The sequence below is a fragment of the Ursus maritimus genome, unplaced genomic scaffold, assembly GCF_017311325.1.
Source record: "Ursus maritimus isolate PB19 unplaced genomic scaffold, ASM1731132v1 scaffold_7, whole genome shotgun sequence".
Classification (NCBI taxonomy): domain Eukaryota; kingdom Metazoa; phylum Chordata; class Mammalia; order Carnivora; family Ursidae; genus Ursus; species Ursus maritimus.
In genome coordinates this window covers 52,083,127-52,109,558 of record NW_024426885.1, presented here as the reverse complement: position 1 = coordinate 52,109,558, position 26,432 = coordinate 52,083,127, and the positions used below count along the sequence as shown (strand labels likewise).

Genomic DNA, 26,432 nt, shown 5'->3' with positions numbered 1-26,432 from the left:
AAATCCAAGCAGACATACTTATTGTAAACCCACTGTACAAATCACCATTTAAAAAAAATCTAGCTCTGTACACCTGGAATATACTCTTTGTATCTTCCCAGACAGAAAACTGGGATAAATGACCCACCTCTACTTGATCAGCCCTACAACTTCTATTCTTCAAAATATGGACTATTTTCTTTATAATTTAGACATTGAATGAAAAAAAAATAAATGCCTATCAGAATATGTTTTAAAGAGCTTATGGTAACAGAAGTGATTTTATATGAAATATTTCATAACTTATATATGGTAATAAATTAAAAATAAAACCTGATATCACTGTAAGAATTAGTATCTAAGTGAATCAGTTTAAAAGTCTATTAATAAATTTTTCAAATTATGAAATGTAACAACATACTTCTGAAATCATCCTATGGGTTTTAATTTTATATGTAAAAGCATGTTCTAGGTCAAATTATATTCTCTGCTCTTTCTAGAAGCTTCTAAATGCTCCTCATCCTTTTCAGTATACAAAATACATATCACACTCAAAATTGCATTCCGTGTCAAGCTTGAATGTTTAGAACTGAAAAAAAGGTCATTTGAAGCTTAAACATTAAACTGGAAAGAGATTTGATAATTATAAAGTTCTGTCTGAAAAGGCACTGTTTTTCCTCTACTTGTTTTCAGTTTTATAGGGCATCCCGACATGGCCTTAGTAAGTTTGTGTATAGTGCTGTCACAAACTGTGTTCCTCAATAACTACACAGGATAAATAATGAAGAAGAATTTGGCATTACTAAAAGAAATGGCCACATATTTTCCCATATATGTCCTGGTGAAGGTAGCATTATAGGGCTAGCTCCCAAACAAATTTCCATGAAGAAAATGCACATAAAATATATCAATTCCTACTCCAAAAGGGTTGTGTTTGTGAAAACACTCAAGAAATATAAATTAACTTTAAGGTTTTTGAGAAGGCAATCGGATTTATTTTCTGACAAAAGGACTAAGGTACTAGAATTTTAAAACCTTCTTTTTGCAATACTTAACTCTTAGTTACTCACATCAGGGAACATGTCTACTAAAGTAAAATATTAGAAAAAAAATTAAATCACACAGATGCAGCTTCTGTATGAGTTTTGTTATGGGCTATCAAAATAGGTTTATCTTATTATGCTAGGAAAATTGCTCCACACTATCAAGAGCCATCACCGGCACAACTAGGGAGCTATCTAGTTTCCCAAATGAGACCCCTTGAACTCAGCACTGTCTCTATGCTGGGAATACAGTCCCTTCAGTAAAGCTATCTTTCAAACCTTCACTGCAGTTGGGGGTGAGTTCTAAGTTGGAAGACTGAGCTTCAGGCGGCATGCAAATTAAGAATGAGTAGAAATGCTGAGCTGCCAACAAAGCATGTAATTAGCAGGTACTAATTGTGAAATCTGAAAGAAAGGTTTGCTGTAGATACAATGTAAAAGTAATAATATATCCAAGGATAATGGAGATGTGACTGTAGTGGAGATTTATTAAAGTATGAGGCCTTTCAGTTTTCCTTTTCTTTTATGAACAAAAAAGAGAAAGGGTATAACATTTTTCAAACTACTAAAGTTCATCCTTTTCTATTAACACTTACTTTTGCTAGTTTTATTGAATGTTTAAGATCTTTGTTTTAGCAAAATTCTTTTTAGCTCATTTTGCTAGTGTTGATAATAAGAAAAATGGGGAGCAAGGAATATAAAGAAAATCAAAGCAGTTTTTCTTTTAATAAAAAAAAAGGACACTTCATTTAGAGTGAAAATTCGAAACTATCATTTTAAAACATAGCTCTTCTTCTCACATATACCAGTGGTGGTAGCAGACAACACACTAACATATAAAATAGAACATGTACAGGCTACAAGTAGAAATTATTTGTCTACAGGAAAAATTTGCTTATTTATTTAGGCATTTATTATGAGACTAAGTGAAATGAGACTGTGAAAAGTCAATCTACTTTAAATTTATTCAAAAATTTAAATTATTTATTTTTTGCTTTAAAAAACTCACTAATTACAACACCAGGAAGAAAGTTAGCCATGACTAAGGAAAACATCAGATCTGTTGCTGCTGTTTAACAGAGCAGTGACCCTTGGAGGGCTGTCAAAAGTGGCTACAATAAAACATATAAATTAAAGCTATTCCATATCACATTTTTTGCTTTCCAGCCACAAGGGAAAGAAATCTAGACTTTGAGTTATTGTGTATACTCTAAAACATTCACATCATTCTCTTCTATTTAATCTGTAATGGGCTTTCAAAAAGTTAACCCAGTATTTACACAAATATTTACGCCAAAAAAGTAAGGTTTTTTTAATATAAAATATTCAATGAGCCAGATTACAGGAATGCTTTACGTATAATTCTTTTTATTTTCATGCAAAATAAAGGCACACTTAATAACACCCTTTCAATTTTGACTTACAGGATTTAAATTCAACCCCTTATAACAATGACTTAATATCTAATGTTACATTCATGTTCAGAATGCACAAAGTACAGCAACAAATGCAGCAAACCTCAAAACAAGGTGCTACAAAGTTGCTTCTACATCAAAAGACAGACAAGCGTCTGATAGAGTAATTTAATTTAACATACTTTTACAGACATACAGCTAACCTAAAGAAAGACAGACAGATTTAGGAAAGCAGCTACATCTGCAGAGGAAGAAAACAGCATGTTACAGACAGTCAATTATACATAGAACATTTGACAAACACCACAGAAAACAAACTTTGGCATCATTTACCAGAGTACAAAACCTTGCACAAATCTTTTGGCAAGTGAAGTGCATAAGTAATGTTTTGGGGCCCAAGCAGATTGTTAATTCTAAAATTAAGTATCTGAAAATATAAGCATAGTCTAATACAATTACACAAATTAAAAAAATAAAAAATAAGAAACTTGGAATTACATTTCCATTTTAGTAATATGGATATCCTTGAGTCACATTCTGAAACTGGGACTTTTAAAAGAAAAGGGTGCATTAGACAAAAAAATAAATATTTAAGACATTATGATATGAGCTGCTCCCATATCATTTCATTGAAAGCTGAGACTGACCATTATTTTCGATTGAAAGGACTACCCATTCTATGAATTTTCTGCCTTGGTCAGGTTATTAACCAGATACTACCTATCATATAGTATTCTGCCTGTGTCAGCTGCTGAGACAGGAACTAAAAAGCAGAAGGAATTCCCTGCATGCATTATGTGTATTGTTAGCAAAAGAGTGAGGTGTGCCCCAGTCCATCTGAGGCACAGCAAGTTGCATAACATCATTACCACTTTGCAGGGTCTGCCGTCCTCCAGCCAACACTCCACTAGGCAACATCCCTGTGGGAGTCAGGCCCTTGAGTGTCAGCACGCTTTCACTCTCCTCCCTATAGCAAAGAGATATAACAAACATGAGAGACTTCCAACAAGTACTTAGTTTAAAGGAGGAGATGGGGCCCAGAGGTAGGCCATGTATATAATTTATAACATTTCTCAATTCCAAGATAAGACATTCTTCCATATTTTGAAAATGTTTCAGATCAGAGGGTATGCCTTACAACTGAGGCATATATTTTTTCCTGAAAAGCTTTATTAAATATATGATGAGATTTATCATCAATGAGAATCATACAATTGAGAAAATATGGTATTTTCTATGCTGTAAAGTTCAAATGTCTGATATAACCAGTTTTGCAAACAAATTTTTAAGGACTGACCCATTTACATGCACCTTTAAACCTAGTCTTCCTGAATTAACCCTAAGAAGAGATAATCTGTGACTCCAACAAAAGGAACTTCCTATATGGATGAGCAAGTTCATCAGGAATACTCTAAAAGGTACCCTTTCCTTCTTATCCTGCTCTAATTTTCAAGATGTAGAACTAGTACTTTCATCACAGAAGGGTAACACATATTCAAAGTGAGCAGTAATAATCGCAAGGGTCAAAAACCCTAGTTTCAAAGGGACTTGTATTCCCTTCTTCAATATGTAAATGTACAACTAACTTCTTTATAGGAAGAATGCTACTAAATTGCTTTTAGGTGTCAAACAGGACACTGCTTACAGCAAAGTACAATAAAAGAATTTCTGTAAAGCAAATAATCAGGAAAATATATCATTACCTGAGAACAGAGAAGACCCGTGCCATCTTGCCAATTGCTCGAATTTTGTTTCTTATGATTTCTTTCCGGGCTGCAGCTGAACCTACTTTCAATGGAATAAATAGAAAAAAAGACTCAAGTTTAGGGCATCCACACTTGTACCATTCTATTAACCTATACCACGCTCATCTTAACCAACACCAAACCCTCTGCCACCAGCTCACATGGAGGAGACTAGGTGAACTCATGCCAGAAAGCCTCTCATTCCTTCAAGGTTTAGCTCAGCACTGGTCTAATACTGGGATCTGATACAGATACAAATGAAAAGTAATCCACAAACATTATGACTCTCACACTACTGCTAATCATTAAAACAGCAATGGGAAAGAAACTAGAACCCAACTTATACATAAACCAGAGGACAAAAAAAAAAAAAATGCTAACAATCCTAGTTTTTGTTTAATTCTCATGAGGGCCTATGCATGCAGACTAACAGACAAAGAATTGGTAATAACTCTGTATAGGCTTCTGTTTTACTATTATAAAAGCCTCTGACATGCAGGCTGGAAATATCCTATCTTACTACCACAGAGTAAGTTCCTTCTTCTAAGTGGGTTTGAAAACAATGGTATGAAATAACTACTTTGCAGACGACGCTGAACTGAGGACCATACCAGCATATCGACAATAATGCATATCTTAACCTCATGGACTAAATGTCCTCAAGGTCATGCAAATATATACAAGCTCTTACATCCCTAGGTGAGTATGACACAAGGACAGTGAACAATGAGAAAAGATTCCCTAAAAAACACAGCTAAAGGATCACTCATGTTTCCTCTCTAAAGGGTTAGCTGTACTATCACTGATACAGAAGAGAATATATCAAAATAACTTGATCTTCAGCTGAAGAAAAACTCGAAAGTTGTATCTTCCTTCCCTTGGCCGCCAGAAAGAACAACAACAATCTCAGTCCTGTTATCTCATATATAGCAACTAGAATCACTCTGGACTCAAGAGTGTGGCTCCTTAGAGCTGTGCTTCAGCATGATGAAAACACATATAGAAGCACCACAGTTGAGGAGAAAGTTAAGGAAAGGCTAAAGAGACTAGACTAAAAGGGGCCGTGGATATACAGAGGTCTGAAACCGCAAGTCTTCTGGGCTAGAGCAGCATCTCATTTAAAATTCAAGCAGCCCACAAATACCATATAATTAAAACTAAGATAATGACTGGACCTTACTGCATGGAAACAGAAAAGAAATCCAATTTCAAAGATGAAAACAAAAGACATACTTTAGAGAAAATAGGCTCCATGGCCACGTTTATGATGCTCTAAAGGGTACGATTATGAGCACTGAAGCTACAGCTTTTGCCAAGTTCAAAAGTGCGTAGGTACTATGGTACTACACAGCTATTTTTAAGATGCCAAAAAAATTACTAAAAGTCTCAGAATCATAGAACATTAGAATATGGAGAGACATTAGGAATATTGCAAAGTTTAATCTCCTCATTTTAGAGACAAACTAAGTTTATTAACTGTTTTGTCCAAGGACATAAGGTCTGATTTCTTTGAATGAATTAACATAAACATTGTTTTAAAACTGACAGAATTTTAAAGCTAGACTGGGGGAGAGGAGTATGGGGATGGGAGAGGATGGCTGCAATGAGGTACATTCATGTTTTCAGCCTTAATTTATAAATCTGTAAAACTGAATAATATGTAAACTATACTGATTTCCAATTTTAAAAAAATCAATGGAATATAAAAACACTATACAAATCAGGATTTTAAATCAGTCTACAAACACATCATGCATAATATTAAAGTAAATGTCCACAGTAAAATTACTCTGGGGAATAAGACAGACAATCAAACACCCCTAATCATGCAGGGAAAAGTACAAAACATTACAAATAAGCAAAAGAATGAAATTTTAAAACAAGAGGAATGAAAAAGAGGGAAAAATATTTCCATGCACAGAAAGACAGATATCTTGGAATATGACTTCTAAAAACATCAAATTCTCAGATAGCACTTACACTAAATTTGCACAAGGCCCAAAAGGACTCTGCATGAATAGCACTCAATAAATGTGCTAACTTACATGGACATGAGGATAACTTATGAAGTCATATTTCAAAACAATGTTACTCTGTCTGGTCTGTACCTTTTTTATTGCCATATATGAGCCGTTCTTCAGATGGAGAGTCCAGAAAAAAGGAAGTGAATGATGGAGAAAAGGTGGTTGAGACAAATAAAAAGATAGAGATTTAACTTGGCAGTGGTATTGAAGAATGAATGTAGAAAGAAAGGGAGAAAAATGAAGGCCCTCATATTTGAATTTGAAAAATGTAGTACTGTAGGATCTGGTGAATAAAAGAGGGATGCCACTGGGTAGAACTCTAAAGGAAAGATTTTTTAAAAGATATGTGTTCAGAAGAAATTATGGACAGAATGACTATAATATTTGATGAAAGTAGACAAATTAGGGACAGAAAAAAAACACGTGAAAACACATAAGACTGATAAAAGACTGTGCAAACAACAATCGCACATTTATATTGATACCCCTGAGGAAATGTGTCACCCATGGGAGTATGTTAAGTGAAGGGTAATGACACAAATGATATACAAGCTCATGTGGTTCTTTAAGGACACCAAGATCTGCAAAATCTATAGTATATATAGAGAAATGTAGGTAACTTTATAAACTACCTCAGTGGACAATCTTACCCACTTCGAATAACGGAAAGGCTAAGCCTCCCACACTCCATAATAACAAGAACACATAATTTCTTGAATCTGAATTGTAGAACTTTTGCACATACTCAGGATCAACAGTATGTGCTTTCTGTTCCCAATCCAGTCTGGGAGCTTGAGGGACATCTTTTGCAGAAATAGCAACAGATTGTTTCAAAGCAAGTAACAGCTCTAAGAGTAGGCAGCAGAAATGTTTCATTTGAGCTTTCCGTATCTTCCATTCTAATGCAGAGATACATGATTCCATTACAGGAAATGCAAAGTTTTTGTTTAGTAAAACTGTTACACATGTGGATTATGTATTTCCTTTACCAAACTCAAGACAAAAGATAAATATCTGAAAGAAATAGTATGCATTCTAAATATCACAGAATCAGTGTTCAGAAATTCTGTTTAATGATTAAATAATACCTCCAAAAGGAATGCTATGTGCACTTATACATGCAATGTTTATGCAAATTTTTGCCTTTAAAAATAAATCCACATATATATTAAACAATGAAGAATACCAAAGATCATCACTTAAGAAGAGAGTCTTATTCCTTATCACAGCCTTAAATATGCAAAAACTATTCTTTCCTTCCTGCCACTGGGATATCTCCATTCCTGCTCTCTCCCTTTCCCCGCAGAGAAGCTAAACTCTTATTTTGCCTCCACAGCAATCCCCATGCCACCAAGTTTTCTTCCTAAGTCAGCTTTCTCCCCATGCCCAGCTCATCGGATGGTTCCACTGCTGAATAGGAAAAGGGGAAGGAGAGGACGAAAGGCATACTATCATGGTGAAAGGAAAGGAGAAAAGATGTACAGAGTTAAGGGAAAGAAGTATGGGAATGTGACTAAGGAAGGGAAATAAACCAGTTCCAGCAGCTCTTTTCCCTATCCCATCTTAGTATCTATCCTAATCTCCTCCCATTTCCTCCATTCTTCAGTGGTCTCCCCCAAACAATTCTCATTCCTCCATACAAACTCCCAGATTCATATTCTTAAAATTTTCTTGGAGTCTCTACTCCTAACACTTGGTATGGAAGGGTGAAGAAATGAGGAGTAATTACACCTGCTATGCTGGCAGTGAAAGGAGATCTATTTCTAGTATTCAAAGCTGGAACTCAGTGTATTTTCACATATAAAACTGTCATAAATGACAACTTACCAATTTTTAAAATTATTTCCTTTCTATCCTTCAATCCATGGATGAGAAGATCCTGGGAAGTTAAGTAACTTCCCCAAGATTACACAGCTAGCATAATGATAACGCAAAGATACCTAGACCACTGATCCTTTTCACTAAACTACACCACCTCTTTAATGATAGAACTTAATTCTCTGGAGTGCAAGAATGATATAACAAGTGGATAAATAAACATAATTTATCGTGGAGAGGAAAATGTTGATTAGATACATAAAATCTCATTTGGAATATAATAAATTTTACACATATTCCTGGTTGAATCCCCAAAATGATTCAGTGTCTCTCCTCATATAAGTCATAAGTACTAAACCAACTGTAATAGACTTAACAAGGAAAATTTTTTTTATAAGAGAACTAAAGCATTACCTATCACCAATCCTATTTAAAATACTATTTTAAAAAAACACTATGAATATTGATACAAATTTGTTAAAAAGAAAAAGAAATAAAGGTAAAATGTAGAAAAATAACAATATCAGCCTTATGCAAATGACATTTTTAAAAGTTAAGGAAAACAAAATAAAAATTATCATAGGAAATAATTCTGCTGATCCAAGTTGTCATAAGATAAACCCACAAATATATAATATATACCTTATACACAGAAAATATGTTAAGAGATACCAGTTGTAATAATATAAGGATATAAAATACTACAGTATTAATTTACGTTGATAATAACAGATTTTTTCAGAGGAAAAACTATGTGATTTTAAATGGAATAACTGTACATTAAATATATTAAATGCAGTAATTATTGTAAATTAACTAATTATATAGAGCAAGAGATCCTGATCTTAGTTTAGAAAACTAAGTATTAAAACTTCCTAGATGCAGATATGGATTTAATGAGATACCAATTAAAACTGCTACTTGATATTTCACAGAATTTGACATACAATAGAAAACGTTATCTGAAGAAATTAGTGAACTATGAACCAAAATTATTTCAGTCATTATATCAATACCTGTAAGATTATGAAATAGATACTATTATCTTCATTTTGAAGATAAAAAAACTGAGACTCAGAGAAACTAAGTAATTTGCCTGAGGTCATACAGCCACTATAAGAAACTAGAATCTGAACCCAGACCTAGTTTAACAAGAGAAAAGGGAAAAGGTGGCAGAATAGGGAAAAAATATTTAATTGTAACTACTTAAAAATTTTATGTAAAAGACAAATATAATGAAATATGGTAGAGTTAAAACTTCTACACAAACAAAAGGAGAATTAAAATAAAAAATAAATATTACTCATTAAAGCCTATTATCCAAACCAAAAACAAACGGATATCATTTATTTCGGTTAACAAAACTATGAGCCAGAGTAAAAGCACATCTCTGCTTGCCACCAACAGATGGCAATAGCAGACACTTCTACATGGCCACTTTGTACTTTTAACAAATGGGTTTACAACAATGTTTAAGAATTAAACCTGTTTGTAAGCAGAGAAATTGCTAAGTAGTTTTTACTCGGACTGTACTTAAAAAGTAGTCAAATGAGATATACAGTTTATACACTTTAAAAAATAGTAATTTTTTTAAATAAAAAATCATTAGAAAATCAAAGAAATGTAAATTAAACCAAGCGTAATTCACTAATTTGTAGCCAACAAGCAAAATAAGTAAAAATGACCAAAACCCAATGAGGTGGGCCTGTGGAGAAAGAGGTCAATGGATTCATCGCTAAAAGTACTTCACATTGGTCCAATTCTTCTGCGAAGTAATCTGGCAGTTCATAGCTAAAATAACGAAGCTAAAACATATATTTAACTCTGTAATTCTCTTCAAGAAATTTATCCCAAGGAAAAAACTATTGTACAAACATATGTATTGCATGCTCTTCATGATAAGGATAACTGAAAGCAACCCAAATGCCAAACAACATGAGAGTAACTATGAAAATACTGGTATATTAATATACTTAGAAATACATAGCTATTAAGTTGTACCAATATACAGACCATGTTTAATATATGGAAACAATTATATACTGATTACAACTATGAAAAGAATGCTGCAACGAAGTTCTCAGTTTTAAGTTGTTTACATTTTTGTTTCTCAGTGACTTAAATTTTTAAAAATATTTAAATTTAAAAAGTTTTAATAAAAACTTCAAGACATAAAAATAAAAGGAGTTTTGTTTTTATGGTATTAAATTACACTATAAATGCACATCAGTACATAGGCTGGTTGGCTTACATAAGAACAAACAGCCATATCTAACCTTGTTTCTACGGAAAAGATGCTTCTGAAAACCAAACTAAAACAGTAAGGGGTCTCTTAGAACACAACCACTTATAAGTTGGGAACAGCATACTTTAGTTTTTGGGAAAAAACAGTGACAACAACATTGGGGGTTCAAGTATGTTTCTGATGCACCTAGAAGGCTGTACCAATGAAACAAAAAGCATTTTTATCCTCCCTTTAAGCAGTGTCCATATTCATGAAGAACCACATTCTTTAGTATTTTCAATTTTCCTTTCCATCTGTTCTTCCAAATTTCCCTTTTCCCAAAATCCATCTTCCCCATACCAATAGAAAAAAAGCAAAATTGCTAAAAAATATCTTAAAATAAGCAGATTCTGAAAAAGTGTCTTGACCCTTATCAAATGGCATAGCCATTTGAGAACAATGACTACATTTTGCGAAAGAATATGTATTGAAGCTGGGCAATTAAAAGATACCATTTCACAATAAAAAATAGTAAAATGAATAATCATACCATCAAACTGGTCTTCACCTTCAGTCATCAGTTCATCATCAGAGCAAATACTCAGAACATTTACCAACATTTCTGTCACTATTCAAAAATGAAAAAAGAAAAAAGAACATTTACATGTTAGCGGACCAAATTCAACTGTCTATATGTATACACACCAATTGTTCATATAACGGTCAAATGATTTTTAACCCACGAAGATATACATTCTGATAGCAAGAATGAAGAAACTAAAAAATACCAAGGTTTGGGGCCCCTGGGTGACTCAAGTCGGTTAAGCGTCCAACTCTGTTTCGGCTCAGGTCATGACCTCAGGTCTTGAGACTGAGCCTTGAGTTGGGCTCCGAGCACAGCATGGAGTCCACTTGGGATTCTTTCTCTCTTCCTCTCCCTCCCTCTCTGCCCTTCCCTCTGTTTGCACATGCTCTCTCTCTCTCAAATAAATAAAATCTTAAAAAACAAACAAACACAAGGTTTTCAAAATGAAAGAAATTCAGTGGATTACAAGTCTGAGAGAAATTCTGTAAAGAATAAGTTTTCAGGTCTCTCAGGGAAAAAAAAAAAAAAAGTCCCCCAGAGATGAATAACATCTAAATGTATATATTTAAATTCTTCATTTATGGATACTGTGTTTCCTTAGACAGTAAGAAAAAACTCACAGCACAATTTCACTGTTTCAAAAAAGTCCCAGAATTTTTTTTTTTAAGAGAGAGAGCGTGAGTGGGGAGGGAGAGAGGGAGGAGGAGAGAGAGAATCCTAAGCAGGCTCCACTCTTGGCGTGGAGCCGATATGGGGCTCAGATCTCACAACCCTGGGATCATGACCTAGCTGAAATCAAGAGTCAGATGCTTAACTAACTAAGCCACCCAGAAGCCCCCAGGGTTCAATTTTTAAAAAACTGACTCTAGCAGGTCCCGTAAAACTTAATTCTTAAGATTACGAATGACTAACAACCTGAACCCATGGTTCTTCCTTAGGCTTACTCCTTTACCATTCTACGTATTTCTCCCTTCTCTTTTCCCTTAGATTGCAGGGTTCTATTCTTTTGGTTTTCCTACATTTCAGACTATTTCCCCCCTAAATTTAGATATTCTCAAGGCTCTCTCTGCACAATCTCTTGGTGGTTTTATATGCTCAATCTCTTGGTGATTCCATCTATAACTATACCGTTTCAAGTATCACCTTCGTGAAGATGATTCCAAGGTCTCTATCATCAGTCTTGACCTCTCCTTCAGTCTCTGATTTCCCTGATGGTTTTACTGCCAACCATCTTAAACTATTTTATATTGTCTATTTCTCCTATTAGAATGAAAGCTTCATAAATGCAGGGTGAAGTTTTGTTTACTATTATACCTCAGAGTCTAGTACAGCGATCGGTACACAACAGGCATCCAATAAATATTTGACAAATGAGTAATTTTAAAAAGAAAGGTATAAGCAAGTTTCAATTAATAAATAAAAATCTCTATTAAATATCAGCCCCTGGATGTCCTAATGATACCTAGAAATGAACACATCCAAAACAAAATTCAATACTGCTCCTATTATTCCTCCTATAAATATATTAATAGCACACCACATGCCAGGCACTGTGCTAAAGCTCGGGGAATCAGATATAAAAGGTCCAGTCTCTACCCTCTGGAAGTCTACCAACTACTAAAGGAGATATATATAAATATATATATATGCACATACATACCGCAGTAAAGTGACGAGCCCTATGCTGTAAATATGCAGAGTTATACAAAAGACCTGCAGGGGAAAGAAAGGCTTCTGGTAGAGGAATCATGCAATAGGAGTTTGTCAGGTGGAAAGGGCAGATAAGGCATTCTAGTCATAAGTTAGAAAAAGTATGAAGTAGTCATTTTAGATCAATGGAACAGAACTAAGAGTCCAGAAATAAAAACCTCACATTTAAGGTCAATTGATTTTTGACAAGGAACCAAAATAATTCAGTGTGGGAAAGAACAGTCTTTTCAACAAATGGTGCTGGGACAACTGAATATTCACATGCAAAAGAATAAAGCTGGACCCCCACTATACACAATATACAAAAATTAACTCAAAATGGATCAAAACGCAGAGCACCTTGGTGACTCAGTCAGTTAAGTATCTGACTCTTGATTTCAGATTAGCTCAGGTCAGGATCTCAGGGTTGTGAAATTGAGCCCTGTATCAGGCTCTGCACTGGGTGTGGAGCCTGCTTGGGATTCTCTCTCTCCCTCTCATCTGCCCCTCCCCCCCCCCCCGCCCCCGTCTCTCTCTTCCTCAAAAACTAAAACAAACAAACGAAAACGATCAAAGTCCTAAATATAAAAGCTAAAACTATAAAAGTCTTAGAAGATATCACAGATGAAAATCATTAGTTTGGATTAGACAACAGTTTCTTAAACATGACCCCCAAAACACAAGCAACAACAAAAAAATAAACAGGAATTCATCAAAATTTAAAACTCTTGTGCTTCAAAGGACACCATCAAGAAAGTGAAAAGACAACTCAAAGAACAGGAGAAAATATTTACAAATGATATATCTCATAAAGAACTGACATCTAGAATATACAAGGAACTCTTACAACACAGTGATAAAAAGAAAACCACTTTAAAAATGAACACAAGATTTAAATGAACGTTTCTTCAAAGAAGATAAGCAAATGGCCAATATACTTCAAGGCTATGCCAATCAAACAGTATGGTACTGGCACAAAAAAGACATAGAGACCAATGAAACAGCACAGAAAGCCCAGAAATAAACCCATGCTTATACTGTCAATTAATCTATAACAAAGGAGACAAGAATACATAATAGAGAAGACTGTCTCTTCAATAAATGATGTTGGGAAAACTGGATAGCTACACGCAAAAAAAAAAAAAAAAAAAGAAACTGGACCTCTTTCTTAAACCATACACAAAAATAAACTCAAAATGGATTAAAGACCTAAAAGTAAGACCTGAAACCATAAAACTCAACGAAAACAGGCAGCGAACTCTTAGAGATTGGCCTTAGCAATATTTTTCTGGTTCTCTCCTCAGGCAACAGAAACAAAAGCAAAAATAAACAGTTGTGACTGTATCAAACTAAAAAGCTTTTGCACAGTGAAGGAAACCATCAACAAAATGAAAAGGCAACCTACTGAATGGGAGAAGGTATTTGTAAATGATATATCCAAGAGGGGTTAATATCCAAAATATATAAAGAACTCGTACAACTCAACACCAGAAAACCCAAACATTCCCATTAAAAAATGGGCAGAGGACTTGAATAAATATTTTTTCAAAGAAGACATACAGATGGCCAATAGACACATGAAAAGATGTTCAACATCACTAACCATCAGGGAAATGCAAATCGAAACCACAATGAGATATTACCTCACACTAGTCAGAAAGGCTTGTATCAAAAAGATAAGAAACAAGTATTGGCGAAAATGTAGAGAAAAGGAAACTCTCATGCACTATTGGTAGGAATGCAAACTATTACAGCCACTATGGAAAACAGTATGGAGGTTCCTCAAAAAAATAAAACAGAAATACCATATGATCCAGTAATTCTACTTCTGAGGACTTGCCTGAAGAAAACAAAAACACTAATGCAAAAATATATATGCACTCCTATGTTTATTGCAGCATTATTTAAAATAGCCAAGTTATGGAAACAACCTAAGTGTCTTCTGATAGATGAATGGATAAAGAAAATGTGGTATGTATACACAGTGAAATATTACTCAGCCATAAAAAAAAAAATGAAATCTTGCCATTTGCAACAACATGGATGGATGTAGGGGATATTATGCTAACTGAAATAAGTCAGACAGAAAAAGACGAATGCTATGTTATTTCACTTATGCATAGAATCTAAAAAACAAAGCAAACAAAAAACAGAAATAGACTCATAAATACAAAGAACAAACTCATGCCTGACAGAGAGGGGATGGGGAATAGGCAAAATAGGTGAAAAGGATTAAGAGGTACAAACTGCCAGTTATAAAAGAAAATACATAACAGGGATGAAAAGTACAGCATAGGGAATATAATCAAGAATAAGCATTTAATAGTGTTCATAATTGTCAAATCACTATGTTGCACACCTGAAACTAGTATATTATTGTATGTCAACTATACTTCAATTAAAAAAAATTTTTCTAATGAACATGGGATTTAAATAAACATCTCTTCAAAGAAGATAAGCAAATGGCCAATAAGCACATAAAAATATACTCAACAGCATTATTCATTAGGGAAATGCAAATCAAAACCATAATGAGATACAACTTCATATCCAATATGATGGTTATAATAAAAAAAATACACAATAACAATGTTGGCAAGAATATGAAAAAAGAATATGAACCATTATACACTGCTGGTGGGACTATACAGCTGCTCTGAAGAACAGTTTGGCAGATTCTCAAAAGGTTAAACATAGAGTTACCATGTGACTCCCAATTCTATACCTAAGGAAAAAAACACATATGTTCATACAAAAACTTGTACATGAATATTTATTTTAGCATTATTCATAATAGTTAAAAAGTGGAAACAATCAAATGTCTTGCTGCTAATAAATGGATAAACAAAATGTGGTAAACAATATCACTCATCATTAGGGAAATGCAAATCAAATCCACAATGAGATGCAACCTACTGAATGGGAGAAGATATTGCAAATGACATATCTGATAAAGGGCTAGTATCCAAAATACATAAAGAACTTATACAATTCAACACCGAAAATACCCCCAAATAATCCAATTAAAAAATGGGCAGAAGACATAAACAAACATTTCTCCAAAGAAGACATCCAGATGGCCAACAGACACATGAAAAGATGCTCAACATCACTCATGATCAGGGAAATGCAAATCAAAACTACAGAAGATACTACCTCATAACGGTCAGAAGAGCTAAAATCAAAACACAAGAAACAACACGTGTTGGTGAGGATGCAGAGAAAAAGGAACCCTCTTGTACTGTCGGTGGGAATGCAAATTGGTGCGGCCACTGTGGAAGACAGTATGGAGGTTCCTCAAAAAGTTAAAAATAGAACTACCTTACTCTACTGAGTATTTACCACCAAAATGCAAAAACACTAATACAAAGGGATACATGCAACCCATGTTTATAGCAACATTATTTACAACAGCCAAATTATGGAAGCAGCCCAAGTGTCCCCCGACAGATGAATGTATAAATAAGTATAAACACACACACACAAATATGTACAATGGATATTATTCAGTTATAAAAAAGAATGACATTTTGCCATTTGCAACAACATGGATGGATCTAGAGACTCTAATGCTAAGCGAAATAAGCCAATCAGAGAAAGACAAATATCATATGATCACGCCCTTATGTGGCGTTTAAGAAACAAAACAAATGAACAAAGGAAAAAAAGAGAGAGAAAAACCAAAACACAGACTCTTAACTATCGAAAATAAACTAATGGTTACCAGACAGAAGGTAGCTGGGGGGATGGGTAAAATAGGTGAAGGCGATTAAGAGTACACTTATCTTGATGAGCACTGAATACTATATGGAATTGTTGAATCACCAAATTGTGCATCTGAAACTAATGTAACACTGTATATTAACTACATTGGAATTAAACTTTTCTTTACCTTCCCCACCCAAAATAATTTTTTTTTAAAAAGTGGTATATCCATACAATAGATTACTATTTGGTCACAAAAAGGAATGAAGTACTAATTCATGTCACAACATGGATAAACCTTGAAAACATTATAGAAAGATGTTAGTCACAAAAGATCACAAATTATATGACTTCATTTACATGAAATGTCCAGATTAGGCAAATCTGTGGAGGTAGAAAATGGATTAATGGTTACCCAGGGCCAGCAAGGAGAGAAAGGAGGAAATGGGGAGTGACTCTTAACGGACACAGTGTTTCTTGGGGAGGATGATGAAAATGTTTCAAAAATGACAAATCACACAACTCCACGAATATACTAAAAACCACTGAACTGTAGGAGTTAAATAGGTTAACTATATGGGATGTAAAGTATATCTCAGTAAAACTGTTATGAAAAAAGACAAAATACGAAGGTATGAAACTTAATTGAGCATAACATATTCAGGAATCGGTTACGCTGTGTTATAGCTAGAACACAGAGACTAAGACAAGAAGAAAAGAAATGAGGCTGAAGAGAAACCAGGGAAGGTCCAAAGACCTTGTGCGACAGGTTAAGGTTTATCTTCAAAGCTATCAGAAGTCATTTGTGAATAATAAACAGTAGCTTTTAAGCATATAGTACTTTTCATCCTCTGAAGGAAAGGCAAGAGAGTAATAGCATAGTAGTAGCCAAGGAAAGATAACAAATAGGGAAAATGTTATTTATCTTTAAAATAAAGATCAGATGGACTTGAACAATTTATAAAAGAACTTAATAGAGTTTGAAGATACAGAAGATCTACAGATGAAGCAAGTTTCCTGAAAAAGTAGAAGCACAATGGAATCCAACAAGTTAGAGGACTAGCCCTGGATAGAAGGGTCACCTCTTCAACAAGACAAGAATTCAAGATGAGTGCAGTTTATAAAGCAGGGGAATAATAAATAGAGAAAGTTCCCACTAGTGGTATATGTTTCCTCTGAGAGTGAGGGAAGTGGCTACAAAAAGAATGTTTAAGAGAAAAAAATTGAATTGAGAATATATCCTAAGAGAAAAGGAAGAAGACTAGTGACACAAAGAATTTTTGGGTACTATGAGAGCCCAGCCAATGCCAGCAATCAAAGGGTGGTACTACTTCATAAGGCTGTATAAATATCTCTAGCAATGCTCTACACCCTGGCTATGAGAATGGAGAAAATGAATGGTTGCATTTACTGGGGCTAAGATTTGTAAGATAAACGAAATAGAAAAAAAAAAGTGAGAAAGGAGTTTGAAGGTGAGTTAGGACGAGAGGCGAGGAGGGATCTAAGAAGAAAATGACATGGTCAAAGGCCAAGCAATCCCAATGAAGATCAAGGGCAGCTACAACTGGAGTGAGGGGTTGCTAAAATAACAGGTTTTCATCAGAGAGTGTTAATGGCAATATCATCACCAGACTAAAAATACCCAAGTCATCTTCAACCATTCCCTCCCCTGCAACATGCAATCTTGTTAAGTCTTACAGATTTTACCTCTTTAGTTCTCCCCTGCTCTCTATTTCTAATGCTACCAGGGCTTCATTATATTTCCACTTGATTATGGATGGAGCTTCATAACAGGTCTCCCAGTTTCTACTCTTTCTTCCAGTCCATTTCACCAATTTTTCTAAATTACTATCATGGTCATATTCTGTTTCAGTTGCTTCCCACCATTTATCAAAGTTCCAAATTCTTTGTGTGGTGATCAAGATCCTTATGATCTATCCCTAACTTAACTTTTCATTCTTTTTCTACTACTGTCCTTCATACATCTTAACTGTAAATCAATCTGAACTCCTCAACATTTGTTAGTGGTCTTACGCTCCCTTGCTTTCTGACTCAGGCTTAGTAAGTTCTCTTACCTCGAATTCTCTTGCCCATATCTACCAGCACAATTCCAATTCCACCATTCTTCAAGACTTGGTTCAAATGCTACTTTGATCCCTCCGACAAATATAATCTACCCCTCCTCTCAATTCTTATAAAACTATGTTTCTCTAGGAGCTCTTACCTAATATTACATTTTGTTATCATTATTTTTGTATCTTAAGTCTTCTATTAATCTGCAAAGACCTATATCTTACTTGTGTTTTTGTATCTTTAGTAACTTGAATAAAATAGGTTTTCCAAAAAAAATCTACTAAATGAATAAATCTTACATGTATGACCTTCTATGGAAGATCACACTATTTTGGACCCTCTAGAACAGAGTTCTTAAATTGGGGCCAGTAAAGCTGAGGGGAGTTACCAAATCACTTCAGATCTACAAGCATCCTGAAAATGTTATGTTTATGTACAAATGTACATATACTTGTACATGAATTTTTCTGGGGCAAAAGTCCATAACTTTCATCAGATTCTCAAAAGAGTATGTGTTAAGAAATTAATAAAAGTTTTTGTGTAGTTACTTTAACAATAAGAAAGAGTCCTTACCTTTTAGAGATTCATTCTAAAATATTTATAGCTACAAAAGAAATAGCTGAAATATGACCCAAAATAATTAAAATGTGGGGTGGGGAGTAGTGGATGGAGATATAAATGACACAACATTGGCCATGATTTGATAATTGTTGAAGCTGAGTAATTGGTACACAGCAATTTATCATATTATTCACTCTGCCTTTCTATATGTTGGAAATTTTCCAACATAGGATTTTTTTAAGAAATAAAAAGCCCCAGGGGCGCCTGGGTAGCGCAGTCGTTAAGCGTCTGTCTTCTGCTCAGGGCGTGATCCCTGCGTTCTGGGATCAAGCCCCGCATCAGGCTCCTCCACTGGGAGCCTGCTTCTTCCTCTCCCACTCCCCCTGCTTGTGTTCCCTCTCTCACTGGCTGTCTCTCTGTCAAATAAATAAAATCTTTAAAAAAAAAAATAAATAAATAAAAAGCCCCAGGTGCTCCTGGGTGACTCAGTCGGTTAAGTTAAGCATCCAGCTCTTCATTTCAGCTCAGGTCATGATCTCAGGGTTATGAGATCCAGCCCCACAACAGGCTCCACACTCAGCAGTCTGCTTGAGGATTCTCTCCCTCTGCCCCTCCCCGAACTCATGCACGTGCACCCTCGTGCACGCACACTTTCTCTCAAATAAGTAAATCTTAAAAAAAAAAAATGCAAAGCCCCTAAAAGGTTAAAACCACAGATTTCATCTAACTTTAGGATTAAATCAGCCTGAGAGGAAGCCTCGGGCTTAGGGTAGTTGCTTCTCAGAGACTATCAGAGTCAAACTGGCTTTTTCAAAGTAGAACAAATGAGATGTTACTTGCAGCTATTCACAACAAAAGGAAATTTTCATTATAATCAAGTAGTTAAGCTATCTAAACAGCTAACAGGTATTAAAATGGAAAAATATGCAAAGAGTTTGAAAAAAATCTTACTGTGCTCAACACTGGTTAGGATTCTATTTGCGTATAATGTTCAAATATGAGCTTCACATTTTTAGAAAGACATGAATAATTTGGAGACAATCCATAGAAAAAAAACAAAACTGGTCAAAAGGTTTGAATACTTCCTCATCTTATAAGATGATTTAGAGAGGCAAACAAAAGAACAATAGATTACTTGGTAGCAGACTTCAAATGCAGGAACAGATAGAAACCTACTGATTCTCCATCTTCACTTATGAAAGATCCACAGAAACTAGATTAAATTTTCTCATCTCTCAAAAGGAGTCAGACTACATGATTATTAAGTTCACTATTAGTTCTAAAATTCTATGGTGTCCTGATTTTTGATAGATGCATTAGTTGAGAAAAGCCATTATCTCTATTTCTTTCCTTGTTTAAACACTCATAGCACAGATATTTAGACTAGTAATAATGAAATATTTCCTTATTGTGGAGGCATTAGTGAATCAAATTAGAAACTATGAAATGTCCGTTTTCCTCCTTATCCTCCCCTTTCTTTCCACCCCCCACCCCACTTATATTACATTAAAACAGTTGAGTTGCAGTCTAGCCTGAAGGCAGGAGAATGAGCAAGATGAATTCTTAAATTCCCTTTAGCCCAATGATGCTATGATTGAACTATTTCTCATATACCAAAGATAGAAGGTTATAAGTGTAATGCATCCCTTGCACCTAAGCCCTTTACTGGCCCCCTTCTCGAATGCTACAGTGGGTAATTCTATCTCCATATTAACTTAATGTTGACCTACTGAGTAAATGATGAAGGCCAAAGTCAATCTTAAAAAATCTGTTTAACGTACACAATTTAAGTATTAACTCTGTATTTTAAAACCCAAAATTGCATTGACAGAAATAACATATCCCAAACAGAAAGGAACATTTTGTAACATAGAAGAGGTGGGAAAAAATTGAGAGGGATATAGAACAAGATGTTTTACAATCATGTCTGTATTCTCATACTCTTATTTTCCACATACGGAAACTGAGGCATTGCCTTGTGGAAAAATTAACACTAAAATGGAAAAGAATGTGATGAAGTAAGGAAATCCTAAGAATTCTATACAACTAGGAAAAAACACCAAAATTTCTTAAATAGCATTTATGTTCTCTTAAAAAGCCTATTAAGTATATACTAATATTATTATTATTGGAAATTATCAGAAAGCATTACCACTAAATTTGTATACATATTTTTTATAAAGGAGAAGAAATATTAGGTTTGAACCTGAACTTCTCTTTATCATTTTTCTCAGAGTATAGAACCGCTGTGACTAACACTGCCCAAAACTAGGGCTATTAAATTCTCCCATAAATTACTCTGACATCACCCAAAAGTGGTGTTAAAATGTGCAAAAGTGTCCATCCCAAACCAAAGCTATCCCTCCATTCCTTCATAGAAGATTTAAGCTAAAGAAAAACAGAGAGAAAACCCAACAGCTGAAGACAACATCAGGCTATTTATAAGTCTTCTCCCAGTCCCCCAGACACCCTCACACGGGGGCTATAAACAGCTAACCAAAATATCTTTGAGGCTCTCATATCCACACCCACTGACACAAGTAGAGCTGAACCCACAGTGAAACTAGACTTCAGTTTCCTTTGGCAAGTATTTGCCTCCAATAGTAAACTGGAGTAAATGTGACAGTAATAAAACATTAAAAAAAAATCATACCTTTTTCTCCAACAAATGGTAAAGACCATGTGAAGACATCCATAAAATTGGGCAACCAGTAAGGATGTGGAGAACAGTTAAACTGTCGAATATTCATCACATTATTTTCATACTTTAATACAGCAGCTGTAAGATAAGTTTGAATGTGAATGTAACAATTTGTCTTTAGCTCCAAAACTCTAAAACACATAAAAGCAAAAAAATACTGTTTTAAAGGGGTGGGGAATCAAGGTGTGAGTTGAATGAGGACTAGTAGAGGGAGATAGGAACTAATTTTTAGTAATAACACATTTTTGTTTTTAACAGACTTTTATGTAGAGCATAGTCAGATCTATAATTATTATTGAAATTTCTAGATTTCTAGAATGTTTGTTTTACTTTATAATTCAATGAGGAACATGCACTTTTACTATATCCAAAATTGTGAAAACTCAATTTTTAGAGGAAACACAGAATGGCAATGAGCAATTTTCTAGGTTTAAAAGTTCATACAAATTGGAGGAATTTAAGAAGATCTTTTTAGTTACAGACAACCTGAAAAGGATAGCTGATGGTAATGAAGCAAAAAACAAAAACAAACTCAGAAAAAAAGCAGTTCTTTACGACTGTATGAATGTATTTATTTCATTTAATATGGGAAATCAAGTGAAACTACTAAAAAGAAATATTTTATTTCATTTAGAAAAAAATTCCATTAAAATACCAAAAAGAAAATACTATAACCAAATAACCCAAAGGTAACATACTCATCTCAATTTCAGGTATCTTTCTAATGTTTCAATATGTTAAAAAAAATAATATCTTAAATTAACTACATAGATTTCAGTCACTGGTTATATTATTTTATGGAATACTGGGTTCAATGGGCTAGATTTCAATCTAAGCTCCAGCACATACTAGCTTTGCAATGCTTGGTAAATTATTTAACTAATCTGTTTCTCATTTATAAAATAGGACTAATATGTCCATCCTGACTACCTCAGAAGTTTGTTTTATGATCAGAGAATATATTTCACATGAAAGTATATAAAAAGTATAAAATGCTCTGTAGATATTACAATAATTATGTGGCTACTTTTTTCCCATTTTAATGAAAAGCACAAAAATGCAGACATAGAATTTCAAGATTTGAGATTCTGGCTAATACAAAATCACAAGTAATATGCTTGTTTTCCTTATGAAATAAAAGTATTTTAAATTTAGCCTCAGAAATTAAGGAATGATACCAAGTTTTCACCTTTAGAACGAGAGAGAGAAAGAATCTAGAAAATTGCCTTACAGATGAAATGAAACATTACAAACATAACCATACCATGTAAGCACTCAAATCACTAACACTATGTACAGACTAATAATTACTAAGAGACATTTGATTTTGACAAGACAGATTCAATGGTTTGAGTTTCTCTTCTGAACACTCAGAAAAGTGATCCCTTAACCCCCTAAATCAAACTATCAGAGGACAACCAATAAGATAATAATCAACTGAGCACTGAACAGTAGGTCCTGTAATCCTGACAAGGGGAGGTCACAGGTGAGGTATTAGACCACTGGTAGAAAGTTAAATGTAGCACTCCATTGTGTTCTTAAGAATGGAGTCAAAACTGGTGATGGGTAGTAAGGAGGGCACATATTGCATGGTGCACTGGGTGTTATACGCAACTAATGAATCATCGAACTTTACATCAGAAACCAGGGATGTACTGTATGGTGACTAACATAATATAATAAAAAAACATTAAAATAAAAAATAAATGAAAGTGTAAACTGAAAAAAAAAAAAAGAATGGAATCAAAACTTAGATACATTCTCCTCAAAAATGAAGCCACATACCATTAGGTAACCTCTCTAGAAGTTCTGAAATTTATAAACCAAACTATAATTTAAAAGAATATTTTAGCACTGGCATAATCCTTAAATGCTGCACTGATACTAGCTTCTGAAGACGAGCAACTCAGTCAAGGTAAGGTTTTTTTGGTAATTAATACAATATTAAGTTTCTGTAACATATTCTGTATCAAAGTTATATGGCATGTTACCATTTGATTTTAGGCAAACGTTTTAATCTTTTAACCATCAACTGCAATAAAAAAAAAAAAACTCTTCTGTTCCTCTTTTGAACTCCATGACCCATATTTAGCAATGACCTCATTATCTCTCTAATACTTTTAAAAGTCTTTAACCTTCTGTTCTTTCCTCCTGGCACATATGCTCCAGTGACCCTGGAAACTATGGCATAGTCAACTGAATTCCAGACATGTCAAGACAGAATAGGAGATGGCTTCTTAATTTCCTCTTCTGAAATTGTGCACTACATAAACATACCCAAGCTCATCTTCAATTTCCTCGGCACACACTTAACTAGATTAAGATCCTTTGGCATTATCTGTCAATAAGTTATGTTCAAAGTTAAATGAAACCAAATTATTATAAACAGATCAAATCTGGACAGAAGGAAAGGGAATAGAAACTGGTGGAACAGGAGGTGAAGAAAAAAGATGTAAGAAAAAGGAAGAAAGAACAGTAAAAAGAAAAGAAAGGGAGGAATATATCCCTGAAAGGAGGTCAGAATAAACTGATCAAAGAAGGTTCAACTATTAATCTTCAGGGGGCAATGATAAGACTGTTGAGGTAAAAGCAGGGAATAAGAAAGGGAAAGAGAACCTAGATCAGTGAACACAGAACAAGGAACATGATAAACTAAATTAACTATACAGTGCAAATACACGAAATGGTCAAGCAGCGGCAGCAGCTTTATGCAAACAAGAAAACATTCTCTTGATTTTAAGGGGAAAGATTTAAGAAAGGGGAGTTTGAGAAAATCATGTTTGGTTTCTTGACTAAATTCAGAACATTTTTTTATAAGATAGCTTCTATGAGTGCCAAGTCATAGAATGGTTACATATGATTTAAGTTTCACATTTTGGATTTTTATTTCTTATTCTCTCCCCTCCCTTATATCTTACACTTTTTTATAATGAGATTTGGATAGTTACAGTTTCAAACAATGCCTCTTTTCTATTATTTTCAAAAAAAAATAAGTCAATTAAAATGCTAAGTTGTTTAACAATTTTTTTATCAACAACATCTTACCTTTATTATTGTAGACATCTAAGTAATTAGGTGCCGAAAAAATTGTTATTAATGAAGGGAACCCTGTAGTTTGACTTTTTCTGTACATTCTATAGCTGTAAAACAAATAGCTTAATATGCATCGTAAAGCATCAATCATGGAGTTACTAAGTTTGATTTGTACATAAGGTGTTAATTTGGGTCAGGGAAACAGAATTCTTACCCTGCATCTTGAGCTTCATGAGCTCTAATAATCGATAACAAATTATTGTTTTGCAAAAATTCACACACTGCTGGATAGCTGTGGGGGGAAAAAAGTAAATTAAGTAAAATAATGGTTTTCTATATGAAACATATGCTATTTTAACAACTAAAATGTGTTTAATCTTGGATATTTTTCCTTACTTATAAAAATAAGAACATCCTCGAACTGTATTGTGACTAAAATGTTCCTGTGATTTTTCATTTCCAAAATCTTCAGAAGGATCGGACCATAGCAAGTCACACATTGGTCCAAATGCAGGTGGCTCTTTGAATCTATCTAACTGTGAAAGAAAGAAAAGAAAGAAACAAAGAACAGAAATAACTTGTCAAAAAGTGAGAATAGAATGGACACAGGAAAGTGGTACCAACTTCGAATACTGTCCATACTACATTGTTCTGAATGGTTAGAAGATATTTACTTAAAATATCAGTATATTAATTTTTACCATTACCTAATCTTGGCAGTGAAGAGAAGTCTGAAGCTTCTACTCTCCACCCAACGAAGTACTATAAATAGGAATCGACCTTGGAACTACAATATATACTCACTCTCCTAATATCATCCAGTGTGTGTATTTCTGGTGAAAGTCCACCATGAACACAAAGAAATTGTTGATTTAAAAGTGCAGCAAGAGGCAGACTATCAAAAGCTTCCATACAAGCTTCATAGACTCTTTCTGAATATTTAATTTTACCTAGAAAAAGAAAAAGTAATTGATAATCACATTACTAGCTGATCATTTTGAAGATAGATACATACGTACATAAATTGACTACTGAAACCAAGCCAAGAAAACTATAGACACAGAAACAGCCAAGTGGTAGCCAGGGGTTGACAGTGGGTATTGGGGTGATTATAAAAAGGCAGCAAGAAGGAATTTATGAGATGATGAAACTTTGGTGGTGGGCAGTTCTGGTGGTGGTGGGCAGTTCTATGCATTTGTCAAAACTCAGAACTAAACACTACAAAGAGTGAATTTTATTGTATACAATTTTTTTTTAAAAAGGCAAGCATCTTGCCCTATGAGAATCAATAAAATAGACAGTATCATTGGTCTTATGGAGACAAAATATTTGCATCTCTAAATTTACTTTGGATATGCAGCAGATCATCATAAAATATTACTTAAAATAAATAAATCAAATCTCTAAAAAAGAGCTCAACCCTTTACCTTTATAGGCCAAGTAAGCCTAAATTAGAACTATACTTAAAGCTTAGTTTTAATACTTTATTTTATTCTAAGAGTCAGTGACTTTGTTGTTACAGGCAAGACGACTACATCATCACAGCAAAACTCAAGGTCCACCCAATTAAAAAAAAGAAAAGAAGATATCTCATTCATGGGGCGCCTGGGTGGCTCAGTCGTTAAGCATCTGCCTTCGGCTCAGGGCGTGATCCCAGCGTTCTGGGATTGAGCCCCACATCAGGCTCCTCCGCTGGAAGCCTGCTTCTTCCTCTCCCACTCCCCCTGTTTGTGTTCCCTCTCTCGCTGGCTATCTCTATCTCTGTCAAATGAATAAATAAAAAATCTTACAAAAAAAAAAGAAGATATCTCATTCATATACTGGAAGAACAGAGGG

General features: G+C 34.3%; 1 protein-coding gene across 6 annotated transcripts in view; it reads right to left on the bottom strand.

Annotated features, from left to right (window-relative positions):
* Positions 1 to 26,432, bottom strand: part of PPP3CB (protein phosphatase 3 catalytic subunit beta) — a 51,650-nt gene that overhangs the window by 4,492 nt on the left and 20,726 nt on the right. For 3 of the 6 annotated variants that reach the window (XM_040624610.1, XM_040624611.1, XM_040624608.1), the window contains 8 exons: positions 25,401 to 25,546; positions 24,993 to 25,132; positions 24,811 to 24,888; positions 24,609 to 24,703; positions 21,516 to 21,641; positions 10,799 to 10,876; positions 4,141 to 4,225; positions 3,307 to 3,404 (listed from right to left, as the gene is read on the bottom strand). In XM_040624610.1, the coding sequence (XP_040480544.1) occupies positions 3,307 to 3,404; positions 4,141 to 4,225; positions 10,799 to 10,876; positions 21,516 to 21,641; positions 24,609 to 24,703; positions 24,811 to 24,888; positions 24,993 to 25,132; positions 25,401 to 25,546 (846 nt within the window). Of the gene's footprint in view, positions 1 to 2,370; positions 3,405 to 4,140; positions 4,226 to 10,798; positions 10,877 to 21,515; positions 21,642 to 24,608; positions 24,704 to 24,810; positions 24,889 to 24,992; positions 25,133 to 25,400; positions 25,547 to 26,432 lie in introns of those variants that run through there. The other 3 variants (XM_008696046.2, XM_008696048.2, XM_040624609.1) reach the window with 2 other exon arrangements.